Source organism: Cervus canadensis, chromosome 12 (assembly GCF_019320065.1).
Source record: "Cervus canadensis isolate Bull #8, Minnesota chromosome 12, ASM1932006v1, whole genome shotgun sequence".
Lineage (NCBI taxonomy): Eukaryota > Metazoa > Chordata > Mammalia > Artiodactyla > Cervidae > Cervus > Cervus canadensis.
The window spans coordinates 2,962,376-2,981,162 of NC_057397.1; the positions used below are offsets into that span (position 1 = coordinate 2,962,376).

The window sequence follows — 18,787 nt, forward strand, 5'->3', positions numbered from 1 at the left end:
GGGGCGCAGGCTTCTTACATGCGACAAGCATTTACTGAGCCTTTATCTGTGTCGAGTGTTTATTAAACCCGTCAGAGTTCACGGGGATGCTGGAGAAATTAGGGATGAGGGAGTTAGGTCTCAGCCCTCAGAGCTTCTTATTTTTTTTTATCAATATATAAACATATCTTTATCAACATGCCCTTGCCAGGATGAGTACTGTTTTACTTAGACAAAAATATATATTTTTGGTCATATGATTCCAGGATATTTTCTCTTTCTCTAGCTTCTATGATCATATCACCATTTAGCAAATTTAAACTGGGGTAAAAGACAAAACGTGTGAGAAAGTTTTACTTGTACATTATGCAACTTAAATACTAACTTTTCTTTCCTCGAAACTCTCCATAAAAGTATTTTTAATTAATGTGCTTCTTGGAGAAACAAGTGTTAACACAAAATAATACATTTCATGATCAAATAAGGTAGGAAATTTAATAGATGGTTATTTGTTTGCTTTTGTTCTGCTCAGAGATCAGCAAACTTATCCTGTAAAGGGTCAAATGTTAAGTACTTTTCCACATCCTATCTTTTAGAAACACATCACAGTCCTGGCCATATTCAAAAGGAGGTGACGACAAAAAGGTGTGAGTAACAGTCCCCTTGAGCCGCTAACTTACGACAGCCAGCGACTGAGCCCGCAAGAGGGGCTGACGCGGGGCTTCCCCCCGCCTCCCCGCACCGAGGAGGGCGAGGAGACGGGAGGGGGCAGAGAGCTTGTCCCACAAGGTGACCTTTGAACTGGGTCTTGGAAAATGAGTAGAAGATGACCAGGAAGGGTCTGACATGCTAAGTCACTTCAGTCATGTCTGACTCTTTGTGACCCTATGGATCCTAGCCCACCAGGCTTCTTTATCCGTAGGACTCTCCAGGCAAGAATCCTGGAGTGGGTTGCCATGCCCTCCTCCAGGGAATCTTCCCAACCCAGGGATCGGAACCCACGTCTCTTACATCTCCTTCATTGGCAGGTGGGTTCTTCACCACTAGCATCACCTGGGAAGCCCAGGGGACTGGGGAAGAGGCTTTCAGGGAGAGGACATGTGGGATGCAGAGTCCGGGGGTCGGCCATGCGGGATGCAGCGTGGCAGACATAGCCCAGGGGTGGGGGCCCGCCGGACCAGGACACAGCTCTGTGCTGACTGCAGCCTTCTCAGGAAATGCCAGCACAGACACGGCCACCCAGGGCGGAGGGAAGGGCACTCTGAGGCAGAAGCTCACGGGCTCTGTGACCAGCAGACTGCAGGGGGCGTCAAGAGGCAGATACGGTTTCTGGTAGGGACACCCGGGTTTCTGGCTGAAGGATGGGGGGAGATGGCGGCAGAACACATGAGTTAGAGACAGTGGGTGGACTTTGCTACCCCCTCAACTCCTACCTGCGATTTCCAGCTATGAGCCTGCTGGGACAGGGGGCAAGGATGGACCGTAAGTGGCAAGAAGGGACATGGGAGGGTCCTGCCTGAACCAGGGCCAGGGAGGAAGTTGGGGGGGGGGACTGTGGTCCCCCTCCTGTTTCACTGCCCACAGGCAGTGAGCACCCCAGATCACCAATGGAAACATGGGCACAGCCTGGCAGATGGTGAGGCGAGTCCACGATGGGGAAAGGCACTCTTGGCAAGATCACTTGGTGATCAGTGGAACCCCTGGGTGTCTGGGGGAGCCCCTGGGTCCCTGGTCCCCACTGCCAGCAGTTCTGGTGGAAGTGGGCTGGGCTGTGGCCTGGGGGCTGGAATTTAGCTGCACAGATGATTCTAAGGAGCAAATGAGATGGAAACCGAGGCCCCAGACAGCTCCCCCATTACAATCTGCTCCCTTATTCTGCCCCCAGGTCTGAGCTTCTACCTGCTGGGCCTGGCCCTGGCCGGAGCAGCTCCCACACCAGGAGAACACGGCTCTTTCCTGGAAGGTGCTGTGGAGGAGGCACTGCAAGCCCCACCGTGGAGACAGGACCTGAGCTCCCAGAAGAGGCCTGGGGGTGGGGATAGAGGTCCTGACCGCAGGCGCCCTCACCGCCCCCTGGAGAACACCAGGCAGCAGGGGGACGGGGACGGGGTGTGTCCTACCTCATCACAGACGTGCAGTGAGAAGATAACCGAGAGGATGCCGGTGGATGGGTACCGCCCATGGCCCTGCAGCCAGCTGTCGAAGACGTACTTGATGAAGGCTGGGTGGTAAATCAGGATCTGCGGAGGGAAGGATGCGGCCCAGGGTGAGGGGGCTGGGGGAGGACTCCAGGCACGTATCAGGTGCCGCATGCTCTTGGGTCCACAGGGGACACAGCAGTGCCCGGAGCTCATATCCCTACATGGGGGGTTGGGGTGGGGTACGATCTAGTGGAAAATATGGACCCTAACCTAAATCATGAAATGCCGGGCTGGATGAAGCGCAAGCTGGAATCAAGATTGCAGGGGAAAATGTCAATAAACTCAGATATGCAGAAGACACCACCCTTAGGGCAGAAAGCAAAGAAGAATTAAAGAGACTCTTGATGAAGGTGAAAGAAGAGAGTGAAAAAGTTTGGCTTAAAACTCAACATTCAAAAAACCAAGATCATGGCATCTGGTCCCATCACTTCATGGCAAATAGAGGGGGAAACAATGGAAACAATGACAGACTTTATTTTTTTGGGCTCCAAAGTCACTGTAGACGGTGAACGCAGGCATGAAATTAAAAGACGCTTGCTCCTTGGAAGAAAAGCTATGACAAACCTAGACCACATTTTATAAAGCAGAGATATTACTTTGCCAACAAAGGTCTGTATAGTCAAAGCTATGTTTTTTCCAGTAGTCATGTACAGATATAAGAGTTGGACCATAAAGAAAACTGAGCGCCAAAGAATTGATGCTTTTGAACTCGAACTGTGTTGGAGAAGACTCCTGAGAGTCCCTTGGACTGCAAAGAGATCAAACCAGTCAATCCTAGAGGAAATCAGTCCTGAATATTCATTGGAAGGACTGATGCTGAAGCTGAAGCTCCAATATTTTGGCCACCTGATGCAAAGAACCGACTCCTTGGAAAAGACCCTGATGCTGGGAAAGACTGAAGGCAGGAGGAGAAGGGGACGTCAGAGGATGAGATGGTGGGATGGCATCACCAACTCAATGGACATGAGTTTGAGTAAGCTCCGGGAGTTGGTGATGGACAGGAAAGCCTGGTGTGCTGTGATTCATGGGGTTGCAAAGAGTCAGACATGACTGAGTGACTGAGCTGAACTGAACTGAACCTGAATCACGGATACACAGAGGATGCTGGAAAAGAATGATGAGACCACAGAGAGAAAGAAAGCAGAGAAAGGTGAGGAAGCGCTGGGGTGAGAAGGTGGCATCTGAACAACAGTCAAGGAGGCCAGGAGCAGGACATGAGGCTGCAGGAGAAGGATCCAAGGGAACAGCATGGGCTGCGGACAAGGACACTCCTGTCACACTGCAGGAAGACACCGGCCTGACATGGGCCTGAATGACCTTCAGTCCCGAAAATGACCTCACATACCAGCTGTCCCTCTCCTCGTGTCATAGGTGGGGAAATCGAGGCTCAGCGACACTAAGGAACATGCTCAACATCACACAGCCGCCCCCGGGAAGACATCCGCACACAGCATCAGTGAACAAGCTGTGTGTCTCTGGGCAAGTTACCTGGCCTCTCTGAACCTGATCTCTTCATCTCCACGCAACACTTCACTTCCACCATCCCTCTGTCCACGTCTTAGCCAACCCCACACCAGGGCCTACTGGAGAACGCGGCGATACAGAGAGACGGGAGGCGAGGACTGGCTTTGAGATGCTCACACCGTATGGGCAGTGGTTCTCAAACAGCGTCAGCATCCTTGGGGGGCTTGTAAAAACCCAGAGCTTCTGATTCAGCAGATCTGGGGCGGCCCGAGGATCTGCACTGGTGACAAGGGCTGGTCCAGGGTCCAGGCTTAGGGAAACTCTCCAGGGTTCGTCTCTCCACTCTCGAAGTGGGGGCCCACCCCCTGCTGCCAATGCTGGGGGCCCAGGGGGCTCTCTGCAGCCAGATGCTGGCAGAGCGGGGAGATGGCTCTCTCTGTCATCAGGTGGAGACTTGAAAGCGAGGCTGAGCTCAGAGGGCAAGGCACCTGCGCCTTGACTCACCTTATTCTTTTTCACTTTGATCTTGGCGGGGACAGGAACGTAGGTACTGCAGGAGGACAAGGCAGGTGGTTAGTATGGGGAGGGGTGGGCTGCCTGGGCACAGGCTGGGGAGGGGAGGGCTGCAGAGACAGGTGGACCACCAGGAGAAGCACTCATTCACCAAGGGGCTCCACCTCCTTGTGGAGGTGTCCACCTCATTGTGGACACCAGAGGGCGATCGTGGCTAATTAGAGGGCCTTGTGCAGAGGAAGGACTGATGCTGAAGCTGAAACTCCAATACTTTGGCCGCCTCATGTGAAGAGTTGACTCATTGGAAAAGACCCTGATGCTGGGAGGGATTGGGGGCAGGAGGAGAAGGGGAAGACAGAGGATGAGATGGCTGGATGGCATCACCAACTCGATGGGCATGAGTTTGAGCAAACTCTGGGAGTTTGTGATGGACAGGGAGGCCTGGCATGCTGTGATTCATGGGGTCGCAAAGAGTTGGACATGACTGAGCGACTGAACTGAACTGAACTGTGTAGAGGCCGAAGCTGAGCCCTGGTGACCCAGCCCCTCCTCTGCCCAAGCCCGCTTCCCTCACTGCCCTGCACCCCGAATCCCTCGGGTTTCCTAAGGAGGCCTCGGACAAGCAGGCTCTCGGCCATCTGGGCACTAAGCCCCGTTCCTTTCAGGCAGGAAAGGGACGAGGTGTGAGCCTGGCTCTGTGTAGAGGCCAAGCCTCCGGGTCTCCCTGGAGGACGGGGGTCACGAGAAGGGCTAGTGTGAACTCAGCAAGACGCGTGCCAAGCGGCTGGAACAAATCAGATGTGAACTGACTCCTCGATGCTCCAGGCAGGACCGGTGACTCACACCAGAGCCGAAAGGCTCCTCATCCAATCTCCCTAGCCACCCCCCAGCCCGGCTGGGGCCGTTTTGACAGTGTGAGAGGCAGGCGGGGGTGCAGGGGAGCTGTCATAATCGGGGAGCAGCACAAAGATGAGAAAATTCAGCACGGAGAACTGACACCGCCAGGCTCTCTCCAGCAGGGTCCACCTCCTGGGGGACTTGCAGGGCGTTTGGGGAAGCAAGGGCAGCCCACTCCAGTCCTCTTGCCTGGAGAATCCCACGGACAGAGGAGCCTGGTGGGCTACAGTCCACAGGGATGCAAAAAGTCGGACACGACTGAGCGACTGACACTCACTTTTCACTTTGGGGAAGCAAACCGGGGAGGTCTGTTGGGCTGTGGCGTGGGGGCGATGGGAGGAGGGGCACCAGGAAGAGCCAGGGGCAGCCTGGGGGCGGGGCTGTGCCGAACAGGATACGGCTTGGGGAGGCGAGCAGCGCCAGCAGAACAGCATGAGCGTGGCTGCAGTGGGTGGAACAGCATGGCAGGGGGCTCAGAGGCCCTCACTCAGCGAGGAGGAGCAGTGGACCCCCCGGCAGTGACCACCGCCCCCCACGCAGACGCCCCAGGGGGCCTTACTGGGAGATGGTGCCCGTGGTGGTGGCGCTGATCACCCATTCCAGGTCGACGGTCTTGAAGGGGACCAGCACCATGCTGACGTTCTCCGCCAGCTCCCTGAAGCTCTCGGGGTACACGAGGTGGTGGGTGGTCTTCCTCCCGACGTCCGCCTCAAACCCTGCAGTGGGGGCCTTGTTCATCCTGGGGGGCAGGGAGAGACGACAGGCATCACGTCAGCACCTAAGCTGACTTGGAGGGTCAGCTTCAGCTCAGAGAGGCTGTGCTGTGTACCCCTTCACTGGGCCCCAACTTCCTCATCTGTAAAACGGGCACAGTGAGGGCAAGGTCAGCTAGTGTTCGCTACTTTTTTCTCATTTATGATTTCCGATAAGCCTAAACACCCCCACCACCAGCAGCTGCCTCTGTCCCGGTGCAGTGATGTACCTCGTCGACCTTTAACGAAAACCGGTATATGTCAAGAATTCATCCCAGAACACGAGAGCTACCCAGTGGCGGCCTTGAACTCAGGGCCTGTCGACCTAAACCTGACTCTTTCCCCCTCACCACAGACGTTCCAACTGGACGCCAGTACACTGAGGCTCCCCGAGACCAGGTAAGTGGTCTAAAGACATAACGTCAGAGTCCACAGAAATGGGGGCAGTTCTAGAAGGCGCCTGAGGATGGCTGCCTGAGTTTCTCACGCTGGGCACTGGAGCCCTGGATCGGGTGCCTGGTGTGGGGGTGACGAGAAACCCAGGAGAGACGTGGGCATCTTCCTGGAACATTCATTTTACTTGGAGACAGGGAAACCTATTTTGCATTAGAAGCATGAGTTATATTATGGCCTAGATGGCCAAGCAGGGGCAGACTGTAAAGATGAAACAAGAGTCTCAAGTTAGTCTTGTCCCCCAGTCAGGCCACTCCAGGCCGAGTTCCCAGCCCACTGGGTGCTGCTCTGCACGGTGTCCTCTCTGGGTTCAGAGAGGCCTTGCTGATCCATCCCCACCTGCAATGCACACGGGGAAACTGAGGCCCTGGGGAAGTCTGGGCTCCCCGACTGGAGTCCTGACCTCCTGACCCCAAGCCATGACGCCCTCTGCAGCTCCAGGGGCCCTGGGGGCGGCGGGGTGGGCTGGGGGTGAGGGGCCTCACTCACCTGAGCACAAAGTCGTGACTGTCTATCTGAGGCCCGTACCAGGACTCCCTCAGGTTGCCCGAGTTGCCCACGACGGCGCAGCGCCGGCAGCCCACCGAGCCCTTCTCCAGCAGGGGGTCCACGTCCCCGGGCACCACCTGGAACAGCTCCTTGATGGTGTCGTTCAGGTTATTCGGCTGCTTCTCCCGCTGGAGCCTCTGGGGGCAGAGGACGCGGGACGCAAGTCAGCCGGGCTGGGCCACCGCTGGTCCCAGCGGCTGGAGCCTGAGCACCTCGGGGCTGGTGACCTGGCTCCTCCCAAGGAGCCTGGAGACACAGCTCCACCTCCCCCACAGCATCCACTCAGGGAGACGGGAAGGCCAGAGATCATTCATCCAGTCTACATATGCTTCCTGAGCACCTGCTGTCCTTGGTGGGTAAAGAATCTGCCTGCGATGCAGCAGACTCAGGTTTGATCCCTGGGTCAGGACGATCCCCTGGAGAAGGGAATGGCCACCCACTCCAGTGGTCTTGCCTGGAGGATCCCAAGGACAGAGGCTATAGTCCATAGAGTCACAAAGAGTCGGATACGACTGAGCGACTGACACTTTCACTTTCATGAACGAGGTACAGCTCTGGCCTCTTGAGCCCAGGCGGTATGAGTGAGGCGCATGGAAGGAAGGTCGGGTGACCCTCCACGCCCGCCTCCCCTTCCCGTCCTACCCCTCGGCAACCTCAGCTCAGGACCTCTGGGCTCTGTCCAGACCTGAGAATCAGCGCTTCGCCAGATGCATCAAGCAGTCCATCCTCTGCTTAACAAATTATTTTCACGTCCACACCCAAGGTCAACTACCCTGGGGACTGCCTGACCCCCAGGCGCAGGCAAACACTGGGTTTATCCTGAGGGCAACCAGCCACCTGGTTGGCCCAGGGTTAAGGAGTTTCCCTGACTTCCCAGGTAGCTCAGTGGTAAACAATCTGTCTGCCAATGCAGGAGATACGGGTTAGACCCCTGAGCCAGGAAGATCCCCTGGAGGAGGACATGGCCACCCACTCCAGTGGTCTTGCCTGGAGAATCCCAGGGACAGAGGAGCCTGGTGGGCTGCCATCCGCAAGGTCAGACACAGCTTAGCACTAGCACTGGAAGCGGGACTCTCAGTGATGAAAGTGGGGCGAGTGCGCTGCCTTACTGACGCCCCCTCTGCCTGCCCATGTCTGCCCACCACCTCTGGGGGCCACACTGCACAGTGACCACACGCTGACACAGACCACCCCCCACTCAGAGTGAAACCTGGAGAGATCTCCTAAGAAGCATCGAATCTCCCGTGTCACCAGGCCACAGAGCTGTCAATTCACAGGTGGACAAGGAAGGAGGGTGTGAGCCTGCTGAGCGCGTGTCCCGAATCCAAAGGGGAATTTGAAGCCAGGCTTTTATAAGGCCCACCTTAACGCCTCTCCCCAACACCACCCCTGTCTCAGAGCCCTGGAACCTCGGAAAGCCTCCTGAGAGAGAGAAAGAGAGAAACCTCCTGAACCCTACAGAAAGCCCAGTCCCTGGGGCTGGATAGGGGGAGGTGGCCGTGGGGTGAGTCCCACCTGTCTCACCAGCCCCAAGGACAGGGGAGGGGCTGTGGGAGAGAAAGGTGAGGTTAGCTGTTGCTCTGGCCACTGTCTAGGAGATCAGTGACTGGGGGATTGTGTGGGGAGGTGCCCGGGCGCCTGGTCCCCACCTGGCCTGGGAAGAGTCAGCATCCACAACAGGAGGCGCAGGGGGAGACCCGATGGTCCCGTGGGTAAAGCCACCTAGCATCTCCTCCAGCCTAAGACACGGCACGTGCCTGGGGAGCCGCGGGCAGTGACGTCAGGACCCCAGGCACACCCTCATTGTAAACGTCACACAGGATGGTAATCACGAGAAGAAAAGGGAAACTAACCAATGTTGGTGAGGACCTGGAGGACCCGGAGCCCTCGTGCCTTGCTGGTGGGAACGTAAAATGGTGCAGCCACAGTGGCAAACTGCTTGGCGGTCTCTCAGTGGTTCCATCGCTAAGTATTGAAAAGAACTGATCAGGGGCCTCCCTGGTGATTCAGGGCTTAGGACTCGGCGCTTGCACTGCTAAGGGTCCAAGTTCAATCCCTGGTCAGGGTCCCACAAGCCATGACCAAGAAAACAGAGAAGGAAACCTGAAATCAGGGTCCTGAACAAGCTCACTTGTGTTCAGAGCAGCATTGCTCACAACAGACAAAAGGTGGAAATAACCTAAGGGTCCATCAACAGAAGAATGAATAAACAAAATGTGGAACATCCTTCAGTTATAAAAAAAAAAGGGACATTTCGATATATAATACCAAAGGATGAATTTGTAGGCCACTGTCCATGGGGTCGCAGAGTTGGACACAACTGAGCTACTTCACTTTATGCTAAGTGTTATTTCACTGACTTACTTGCTAGACACAGAAGGACATGTTGTACGATTCCACTTACAGGAGATACTAAAGTCACCAGATTCATCAAGACAGAAAGTAGAATGGTGGTTGCCTGGGGGAGGAGAGGGACGGTAGGGGGTTGTTATTATTTGATGGGTATGGGGTTTCACTGGGGGTGATGAAAGTGCCAGGTATGGGTAGTGGTGATAGTTACCCAACATCATGAATGCATTTACTGTCACTGAATTGTACACTTACAAAGAGTTAGGATGATAAATACCGTGTGTACGTGGTGATGGTTTAGTCACTCAGTCGTGTCTGACTCTTGGTGATGCCACGGACAGTCGCCCACCAGGCTCCTCTGTCCATGGGATTCTCCAGGCAAGAATACTGGAGTGGGTTGCCATGCCCTCTTCCAGGGGATCTTCCTGACCCAGGGATCAAACCGAGGTCTCTTGAGTCTCCGGCACTGGCAGGTGGACTCTTTACCACTTGCCAATCTGGGGAGCTCATGTGATATCTATTCTATCACAAGAAGACAAAAACCACATCCAGATTAAACACTTGCTCCTGTAGGACCTTCTGGGGCAGCTCCAGGCTCCTGAAGACACGGTCACCTGGAATGTTGGGGCAGAAGCCTCAACTAACATGCTAACATGCAAGATCTGTGTGCCAGGTCCAGCACTTCTTACAGGCTCTCAGGCGATGCTGCTGCTGGTATAGTGAGGACCATACTTTGACAACCCCAGGGATTGAAGACCACAGGCAAGCTCCCCATCAGGAACCTCCTCCAAGAACGCCCACACAAGAAGGGCCCGGACATCACGAGGATGCACCCGAGACCAGAGAGAGTCCCCCATTGTGTCACTATCTCGGGGAGCATGACGCTGTATGCTGGGTTAGGAGTCACATGGCATTCTTTAATCCAGCGCTCAGCAGGAGTTACTGAGTGCCTACTACGTTACACATCTGTCTGCTTTGTCTCAGGGGACCCGGAGTTTGAAGGCTCAGAGCTGGCAGGATACCCGTGTTGGGAGGACAGCCTCTAGTTGTCTCATCCACCTATTACTGGTTCACTCCTTGATTCATTTTAAAAAGTTATTGTTGTTCAGTCACTCAGTCATGTCCAACTCTTTGGGACCCCATGGACTGTAGCACGCCAGGCTTCTCTGTCCTCCACCATGTTCTGGAGCTTGCCCAAACTTATGTCTATTGAGTGAGTGATGCCATCCAACCATCTCATCCTCTGTCACCCCCTTCTCCTCCTGCCTTAGATCTTCCCCAGCATCAGGGTCTTTTTCAATGAGTTGGCTCTTCTCATCAGGTGGCCAGAGTATTGGAGTTTCAGCATCAGTCCTTCCAAGGAATGATCAGGGTTGATTTCCCTTAGGATTGACTGCTTTTAAAGATTATTTTAAAAGGCAATCTCATATCTCTGCCACACGTGAAAGCAAGAGTGACTTGGCAGAAGTAAAAAAGTAATTACCCAATATGATGAAAACAAAATCACCTTATTCACTTCCAGCTCCATCCTGTTGCTTGCCCAGGCAAGCCGCCCTGTCTTCACTATTAATAGAACTGAGACAGGCAGGTGCTAAAAGGCTGCATCACGAAACAAGGAGGCACATGTAACCCTTGCAATTTCAAAGATGGAAAGAGAATTAAAGCAGGGATGACTTCCTCCGACCCGTGCCTGACACGATGCTCTTAAAGGCCCCGCCCCCATATCACCAGGAGTCACGCCCTGGGGCCCCAGCTCACACTCCAGGAATCTTGGCTCTGTTCCCCACCTTCATTGACAGACTGAGATCCAGAGATGGAAAGATCCAGGCCACCAGGGGAGGGCAGAGCAGGTAGAACTGGAGGCAGCGGGCTGGGGTCTAGCTGTGTTTCTGGGGATGAGAACCCTAAAGCGTCCCCTCACTGGCTTGGGGAGCTGAGGCCAGTCACAGCCCGCTGCGTCCCTGTCCTCCCTGGGAAAGGACCTCTTGATTTCTCTGTCTTCTGTAAATGACAAAGCAAAGTCCCAGAGGGCTGCTGACAAGCACAAGGAGAGAGTGGGGCAGAGGTTCAAAGTCGCCCCCTCCCCTTCACCCTCCTGACTAGTTCCCAAGTACTGTAGTCTATTTCCCTGTCTACAGTCAGGACTCAGCCAGCGCCTGCCCCCTGCTGGTGGGGCTCGTGTCTTAGGGGCAGAAGCTGAGACAGCCAGCGTGACCCTGATGTGAAGGACGTGGGAGGTTGTGTGATCCCCAAGGCACCTGGCTGTCAGCTTCCAGCCCCTGAAGCCTCCATCCCTGGTCTGGCCTCCCTGCGCTAGCTCCCACGTGGGTCTGGAGAGGCCACAGTGGGCAAGAAGGTGGAAAACGACAGTGCCTGGAGGCAGACGGCAGAGCCCCAAGCCTGGCTTTGTACTGACAAGTCCTTCACCCCGACCTGGAGACAGAGGAGAAGAGGCCGCAGACCGGATGGGGAGGAGTAGGTCTAGGCCCAGCCCCTCTGACTCACAGCATCCAGCACCTTCCGTGGCCCTCTGCCAGCCCACCAGCCTGCAGGGCATTTCCTGCCAGGCTTGTCACATTTGAAAGGCAGGGCTCTGTGTTCAGCCTCCCAAATCTGGATCTGTCCTGGATGCCTGGGGGCCTTTAGGCAGTGCTACGGTGCCTCCCGGGAGCTCTAAGGATGGTTTTGATTTCAGTATTCTGTGTCTCTGCCTGGAGGGACAGGAGTGCTTGTCAGATGTGGTGTCCCGACTATTCAAAACATGTGGTCTGTGTGTTGTCAAGGAACCCAGAAGCTCGAAAGCCCTGCTCCTTTCTGTTGATTTCTATTGGTGAGGCCCCTTCTCGACTCCCCTCCTCCCCTGCAAAATCTCTACCAAGTGGCCACCAGAGGCTAAACTCCAGCAAAGAAAGACTGCAGACAAGCACTGGGGTATGGATTAAAAAACTGATAAGATGTTAGCAGCCATGAGAGAAAATATTCAGCCTTCCCACGTGCCGAACAAAAATGTGAATTCATTATCCCATGCTCATTTAAAGCAGCACAAATAAATAAAAAGGTTAAAACCTAATGTTTGCAGTGTTGTAGAGAAACTAGATGAGGGGACTATTATTACTTCAATCCAGAACTCAGCAAGATGAAGTTCCTCAAAATCATTCTTGATAAAATATAGGAAATTAAGAGCAAAACCCAGGGACCCTGGGTGCCTACCATCCATCACTCTGTCTTGTGATTGCCCATTTTCCATTCTCTCCCACCATCCCTAAAAAGGGAAAGCTCTTTTTTCCGTCTAAATACATTGGCATCTACTAGATGCTCAATAAATCTTGAATGACTGGGTATTTCTCACTCTCCTTCATTCCATTTTGCATTTGACAACGAGAGTGACCTTTCAAACAACTAGATCAGATCATGGACCTCTCCTGATTAAAACTCTTGAAGTTTTCTGCTGCACTTAGCCACAAAAGCCACACTCTTCACTTTGGGTCTTGCCTGCTCCCAGACCTCCTTTAGAGGCAGCAACCCCTGCTCACGGCCACACAGAGCTCCTCTATCACCTTCCCCGCCCAAGACACCAAGCTGACGCTGCCCCAGGGCTCTGCACCTGCTGTCCCTGTGACTTACTGCACTTTCCCCAGATCCTTCCATGGCCTGTGTCCTCTCTGCCTTTAGTCTCCACTCAAGTCCTGGCTCCTCAGAGACCTTCCCATTGATCCCATTTATAGAGGCTTCTGCCCCAAGCTCCTCCCTATCACAAACCCCTTTGTTCCTCCTCCAAGCACTTCTAGCTGAGCCTATCTTACTTGTTTGTTATCCATCTCCCTCTGCCAGAATATAACTCCATGAGAAGAGGATTCTGTCTTTTTTGTTTCTCAATAATAGTTAAATAGTGGCTTCTAAAAATATATGTCCAAGTCCTGACCCCTGGAACCTGTGAATGGGACTTTATTTGGAAAAACAATCTTGCAGATGTAGTGAAGGAATTCGAGATGAGGTCCTCTTGAATACAGAGTGGGCCCTAAACTCAGTGACAGGTGTCCTTACAGAGGAAGGAAAAGAGGTGCCTAAGACACAGAGAAGGGGGCCGTGTGAAGACGGAGGCAGAGACTGGAGGGATGTGTCTACAAGCCAAGGAATTCGCAGCAACCAGCGACTCTCAGAAGCAGGGAGAGAGGCTTGGGGGTGGAGTGTCTCAGAGCCTCCAGGGAAACCAGCCCTGCTGATCTCAGACTTGATCAGGCTGATCTCAACCTTGATCCCAGACTCTGCCTCCAGAAACAAGAGGGAACGCACGTCTATAGCTTCAAGCCACCTTCTACGTCACCTGTGATGGCAGACACCGGAAACTCCTACAGAACCCTCGGCTCTGGTTTATATAGAGTGGATTTTCAATACGTAGATGCTGGATGAATGAATGACTGATATTCTGAATCCCACCAAGCGCCTGGCAGGACCTCAGGTGCACACCAGGGACTGAGCGTTTGGCTGTCAGAAGCCCTCCACCCCGCCTCCCCCCAGACCCGCCCACAGCCCCGGTTCTCACCAGCCACCAGTTGTAGGTATCTTCCTCCAGGAGCGCATTCTTGGCGGTCAGCAGCGGCTGCATGGACCGGTTGAATCGCTCGTCAAACCAAGAGGAGACTCTGCGCTGCCCAACGCAGCGAGTACAGGTACAGGGCCTGTTGGAATACTTCATGAGCTTCTTGAAGTTCTCCGAGAGCTCGTGGACCATCTGCTTGGGGAACCAGGTGGTGGCCAGCATGGTGTGAGAGTAGTTCAGGAAGAAGGAGGTGAGGAAGATGAAGAGGACGAGGAATGTGAGCACTTTGAGAGTTCTTTTCCTCATGGTCGCCGTTTCTGCTTCCCTGAGGTCGGAGGGAGCCCAGGGATGGGCTGGAGGAAACCACGCCTAATTGGGGAAGAACTCCCAAGAAAGAACCCAGAGATAGAGGCTCAGTGGCAGGGCAGGACAAGACAGGGGCGGCCAGGGAGCTTCAGAGCCTCCAGACGGCCACTTCTGCAGGTTGATGGCCAGCAGGCTGTGTCGGACATCACCCGCGATGCTCAAAGGCTAAGTGGACCACTCGTGGTGGGTTGGCTCTGCTGGCATGCAATTTGTCTTTTCAGGAAATAAAGTGGCCTGTTTCATCAGCAATCTTCAAACAGACGATAACGTCTCTTGATGAAGCTTTAATCAAAACTTAATAACCGTGATTTCCTTTCCCATCCAAGGGGGTGGCGGTGTAATTAATCCTTGTGACAGCCCAGGGTCCCTCGGAGGTGAAGACGTCGCAGGAAGGGCCACGGTGCGGGACAGAGGGAAGCTGTTTCTGCCAATGCCCTCTGGACAGGATGGTGCGTGACAATCCTTAATTAGAACTGGGTCTTGCCCACGCTGTCACCAGAGATGTGGTGGGGAAGCAGCTGGCTTGATGAAGGCACTGCGGGTTGTCTGTCATCTACACAGAGAAAGAGGAAGAAAACAGGATGAACGTCTATCCCCTTCTTATAAAAAAACTTTCCTCTCTTCACTTCCTCCCTTTCTGCTGTGTTGCGACACCACCAACATGGCAGGTGGACAATTCTTTAACCTTTTGAGCTTCAGTGAGTGCATGTGTACAAAAAGATGTTAATGCCCATTGTGCAAGGTTGCCAAGAGACTCAGAAGGTGTCCCCCCGCATCTTTCCTGCAACCAGAACCTAGTACATTGAAGCACTCGACCAAAGTTTGTGAAGTGAGTTAATAACGCACGTACAGTGCTGGGCACACGAGCTTGCTGAGCACAAGCTACTTTCTCTCTCCTTCACGCTTTCTTGGATTCTGACGATCAACAACAACCAAAATGCTACTCTTAGGGGGTAGCCCAGGCTTCTACCTGACCAAGATTCAAGTACTGGTTTACCAGCGGAATGGTTTGGGGCAATTTATTCAACCTTCCTGACCCTAAGTTTTCCCTTCTGTAAAATGGGACAATAATACCTCCACTTATGGGATGGCCATGAAGATAAGACAAAATGCTCTCTGCTGAGTTTCCGGTATTCATTAAGCAATTGCTGAACTTTCTGTCCCCAGTGGCTCAGCTAGTAAAGAACTTGCCTGCCAAGGTGGAAGACACAAGAAATGCAGGTTCGATCCCTGGGTCGGGAAGATCCTCTGGAGAAGGAAATGGCAACCCACTCCAGTATTCTTGCCTGGAAAATTCCATGGACAAGAGGAGCCTGGCAGGAACGGGGCTCTTTGTCCACGGGGTCACAAAGAGTCAGACATGACTATGCACACAAACTTTCCTTTACCACTTTCTATGTATGAATGGATATTCTTGGATGAGCCACTAAGAGCCAGAGAGGATGGTGCATATCTATTTCCTCAACTAACAAAGTGTATGGCCACCCACGTAGGGGTCTCCCAAGTTGTCCAAAGAAGAAACTGAGATGCAAAGAGATTAAGTGGCTTTGCCCAAGGTCATGGAGAGAGGAAGAAGTGAGATCCGAGTCCGGATCCCAGGCCTTCTGAGTCCACGCACCTGGAGTAGTGTGCCTTGGATGGACATCCTGTCCACTGATTGGGCCCCAGATGACCATAGTTGGAGGGGTACAGAGAAAGCTGGGAGCCATTTGTTCAGAGAAAGCACACCGGGACTCCTCGGAGGCTCGTAACACAAGTCCCCACACCTCCCTGGTTTTCAGGCTCCTACAGAGCACAGCTGTGGTCACACCTCTGCACTTGAACCTGCCCCCCGTTGGTCCTTGCTGAGCATACGCCCCATCTCTATCTGTCTGATCAATTACCTTCCCCATCCTCAACGTGTAGGCTGTCAACCAGCTGGATATTTCTTTTTTTTTTTTTCTTTTTCCCCAGGGAAGTGACAGCAAAAGGGAGATTGATTACTTTCTGGTAGAAAGAGGGGCAGTTCAAAAATCAGATCACGGCACCGTCCTGGAGACAGTCAGGGGACAAGATGTGTTGCTTCTACTGCTTCCTCGAGGCCTCAGCCTGGGGGGCAAGATCTCTCCATTTGCCTCCTGCTCCACTTGGTACTTGTGACAGTGTGACTTGTATGGAGAACCTAATGGTGTCCAGAGCCGTCCCTTCCAGCCGCCCCCTGCTCCTCTGTCCAGCAACCAGCTCTGCCATCTAAGTCGGAGTAACCTGCTTATCCTCAAGGGCGGGCTCTGATCTAACTTGGCAGGTAGAGGGTTCCCACCCCTCCTACTGCAGTAATTGGTCCAGGGATGGGCACGCAGCCTAATTCATCTGGAGCGAAACTCCTGGCTTTTGCAGAGGAGCGGGGAGAGAGACGTTCTTTGGCTTTGGCCAGTTTGCTGCTTGGATGTGAGATCTGGAGTCATTCCAGACACTTAACTCCCTCGCTGGAAGAGGCGATCGGTGTTGAGTCCCTACTTGATCTTGCCTGCCGCCCTCTCTGGGCCTTGACTTTTCAGTGACATCAGAGAATAAATCCCCTTTATTGTGTAAAGCAGACTGCTTGTAATTTGAAGCAACATGACTGACCCACAGGTCACAGTTTTTCTGGCCTCTGGGCACCCAGCCTGGCCATCCCCACACCATCCAGAAAACCCACCGCACCCTGCTTGGCTGCCTTGACTCCGGGGGGAGGTCTGCCCACGCCTGGCCTGAGCAGGGGCCTCTTCCGCTGCATCCCGGCTCCTCTCTGCCTGTGCTGTGTGCTAGTCTGTCTCCTCCCTGAGCTGGGCGCTCCATGACGATGGACACTCAGTCCCACTCTTTGCTGTGGCCCTGATGTCAGGAACCTACAGGGATGTAGACGTGGATGAAGGGAAACAGCCACTGAGTCTGAGGAGAGAGCTGAGCCAGAAAGCACAGGCTGAGTCTGAAGACTCCAGTTCTCACCAGGCTGCTCAACCCCATTTGCTGTGTGACTGTAAACGAGTGCCCGACCCTCTCTGAACCACCCCTTCAGCTGGAAAACGGAGCTGACAACACAGATTCTGCCCACTTCTTGAGGCTATCAACCACGCACAATCTAGCCATTCAACTGATTCACTTGATGCGTATTTGCTGGGGCCCTGTGCGGTCCAGGCTTTGGGCTGGGTGGCAGGAAGCCATCATGAAAGATTCTAAAGTGGGAACTTCCCAGGTACCTGCCAGGCCCCAGCACCTTTGGCAGGGAGGATGCTGGTGACCTTGGATCCGAGAGGGGCGTGCATGTGGGTAGGGTGGAGGGTGTGTGGGATTCAGAAGCCAGGATCAAGACTGAGTGTCTCTGAGCAACATGGAGACTCACTGGAGGGTCTGACTCACAAGGTCTCATTACATTTGTCTTTGTAAAGAGCAGAGTCCATGGTGCTCTTTCGGACTCTGTATCCTGATGCCAAGGGCAGAAATGAGTTCACTGAAACAGGTAATTACTGAACTATGTTGATCAAATACAACTGTGAATGAGAAGCTAGGTCCCTTACAACGTCCCAGCTTCACGAGAGGTATTAACATTCTACCCTGATGCTGGAGAGAGGGGGCGGTGAGCGTTGGGACAGAAGGCAAGGCCGGGCTGCAGAGGCACGGGGTCCGGGACACCCTCCTCCCATCCATTCATCTGGTACCTCCTGGTAGCTGCATCTCCGAGGCCAGGGTGCTGGTTCCAAACCCACCTACCAGCAGACCCTTCCAGGCTGGTACCAATTAGTACCCTCAAAAGCCCTGGAACAAAACTGCCGTGGAAAAGTAGGAACAGCTCTCCCTCCACCTTCTCCCCTGCCCCAGGGAAGAAACAAAGAATGCGTGACTTTCTGTTCTCTATTAAGTGAGGCAGCCTGCAACACACGGGGAACGCCAGCCCGGGCCCCTGAGATGGGACCAAGGCCAAGACGCCACGGGCCAAAGATCTCCCTGAGCCAAGAGCACAGCGAGGAAGGCTGGCCACGCCTCCCCTAACAAGGAGGACGAGGAGAAGGAAGGGGAGGAGGACCCAGCTCCCAGGTCTGTCTGCAGCACTCAGCCACGGATGGGAGTTCTGGGGGACACATAGAGGAGGGGCACAGAGGAGCCGCAAAGGATGGATAGTTCTGAACGGCGGCTCACAGGGTAGAGTCTGCCTGCAATGCGGGAGGCCCAGATTCCATCCCCGGCTTGGAAAGATCCCCTGGAGAAGGAAATGCAACCAACTCCAGTATTCTTGGCTAGAGAATCCCAAAGACAGAGGAGCCTGGTGGGCTACAGTCTATAGCGTCGCGAAGAGTTGGACATGTCTGATCAATTTCACTGGGGGACGCGCAGAGAAGGTGCATGTCTCGGTCCAACAGGGTCACCCCTCAAAGTTGACACAAGTCAGTGCCCCTTCAAGAACTCAGAAAGGATTCCCTGAAGGAGGGTCCCTAATGAAGCTACCCTCCTCCCCGCGCCCCCACCCCCAACAATAGGGAGATAGTGGTGATTACCAGCCGCTAAGAGAAGAACTGCTTCCAATACTTGGCAAACCAAACGAATGGGCAGATTGGGTTTGTGACTGTTTGGTTAATTGCTCTACTTCATCAGGACCTGCCCTCATTGTCCTCATTTCCTTTCCTGTCATTTCTGTGGGTTTCAAATCTGTCATCTTTCTGACTTCCTGAGATGGATACTACCTTGTCCATCCTCTCTTCTGCTGTGTC

The 18,787-nt window shown here is 53.8% G+C and overlaps 1 protein-coding gene across 6 annotated transcripts in view; it reads right to left on the reverse strand.

Moving 5' to 3' along the window:
• Window positions 1-18,787, reverse strand: part of ST3GAL1 (ST3 beta-galactoside alpha-2,3-sialyltransferase 1) — a 90,654-nt gene that overhangs the window by 5,754 nt on the left and 66,113 nt on the right. For all 6 annotated transcript variants that reach the window (XM_043483151.1, XM_043483150.1, XM_043483147.1 and 3 more), the window contains 5 exons: window positions 13,701-14,616; window positions 6,749-6,945; window positions 5,614-5,793; window positions 4,149-4,194; window positions 2,100-2,219 (listed from right to left, as the gene is read on the reverse strand). In XM_043483151.1, the coding sequence (XP_043339086.1) occupies window positions 2,100-2,219; window positions 4,149-4,194; window positions 5,614-5,793; window positions 6,749-6,945; window positions 13,701-14,003 (846 nt within the window). In that variant the 5' untranslated portion in view covers window positions 14,004-14,616. The remainder of the gene's footprint in view (window positions 1-2,099; window positions 2,220-4,148; window positions 4,195-5,613; window positions 5,794-6,748; window positions 6,946-13,700; window positions 14,617-18,787) is intronic.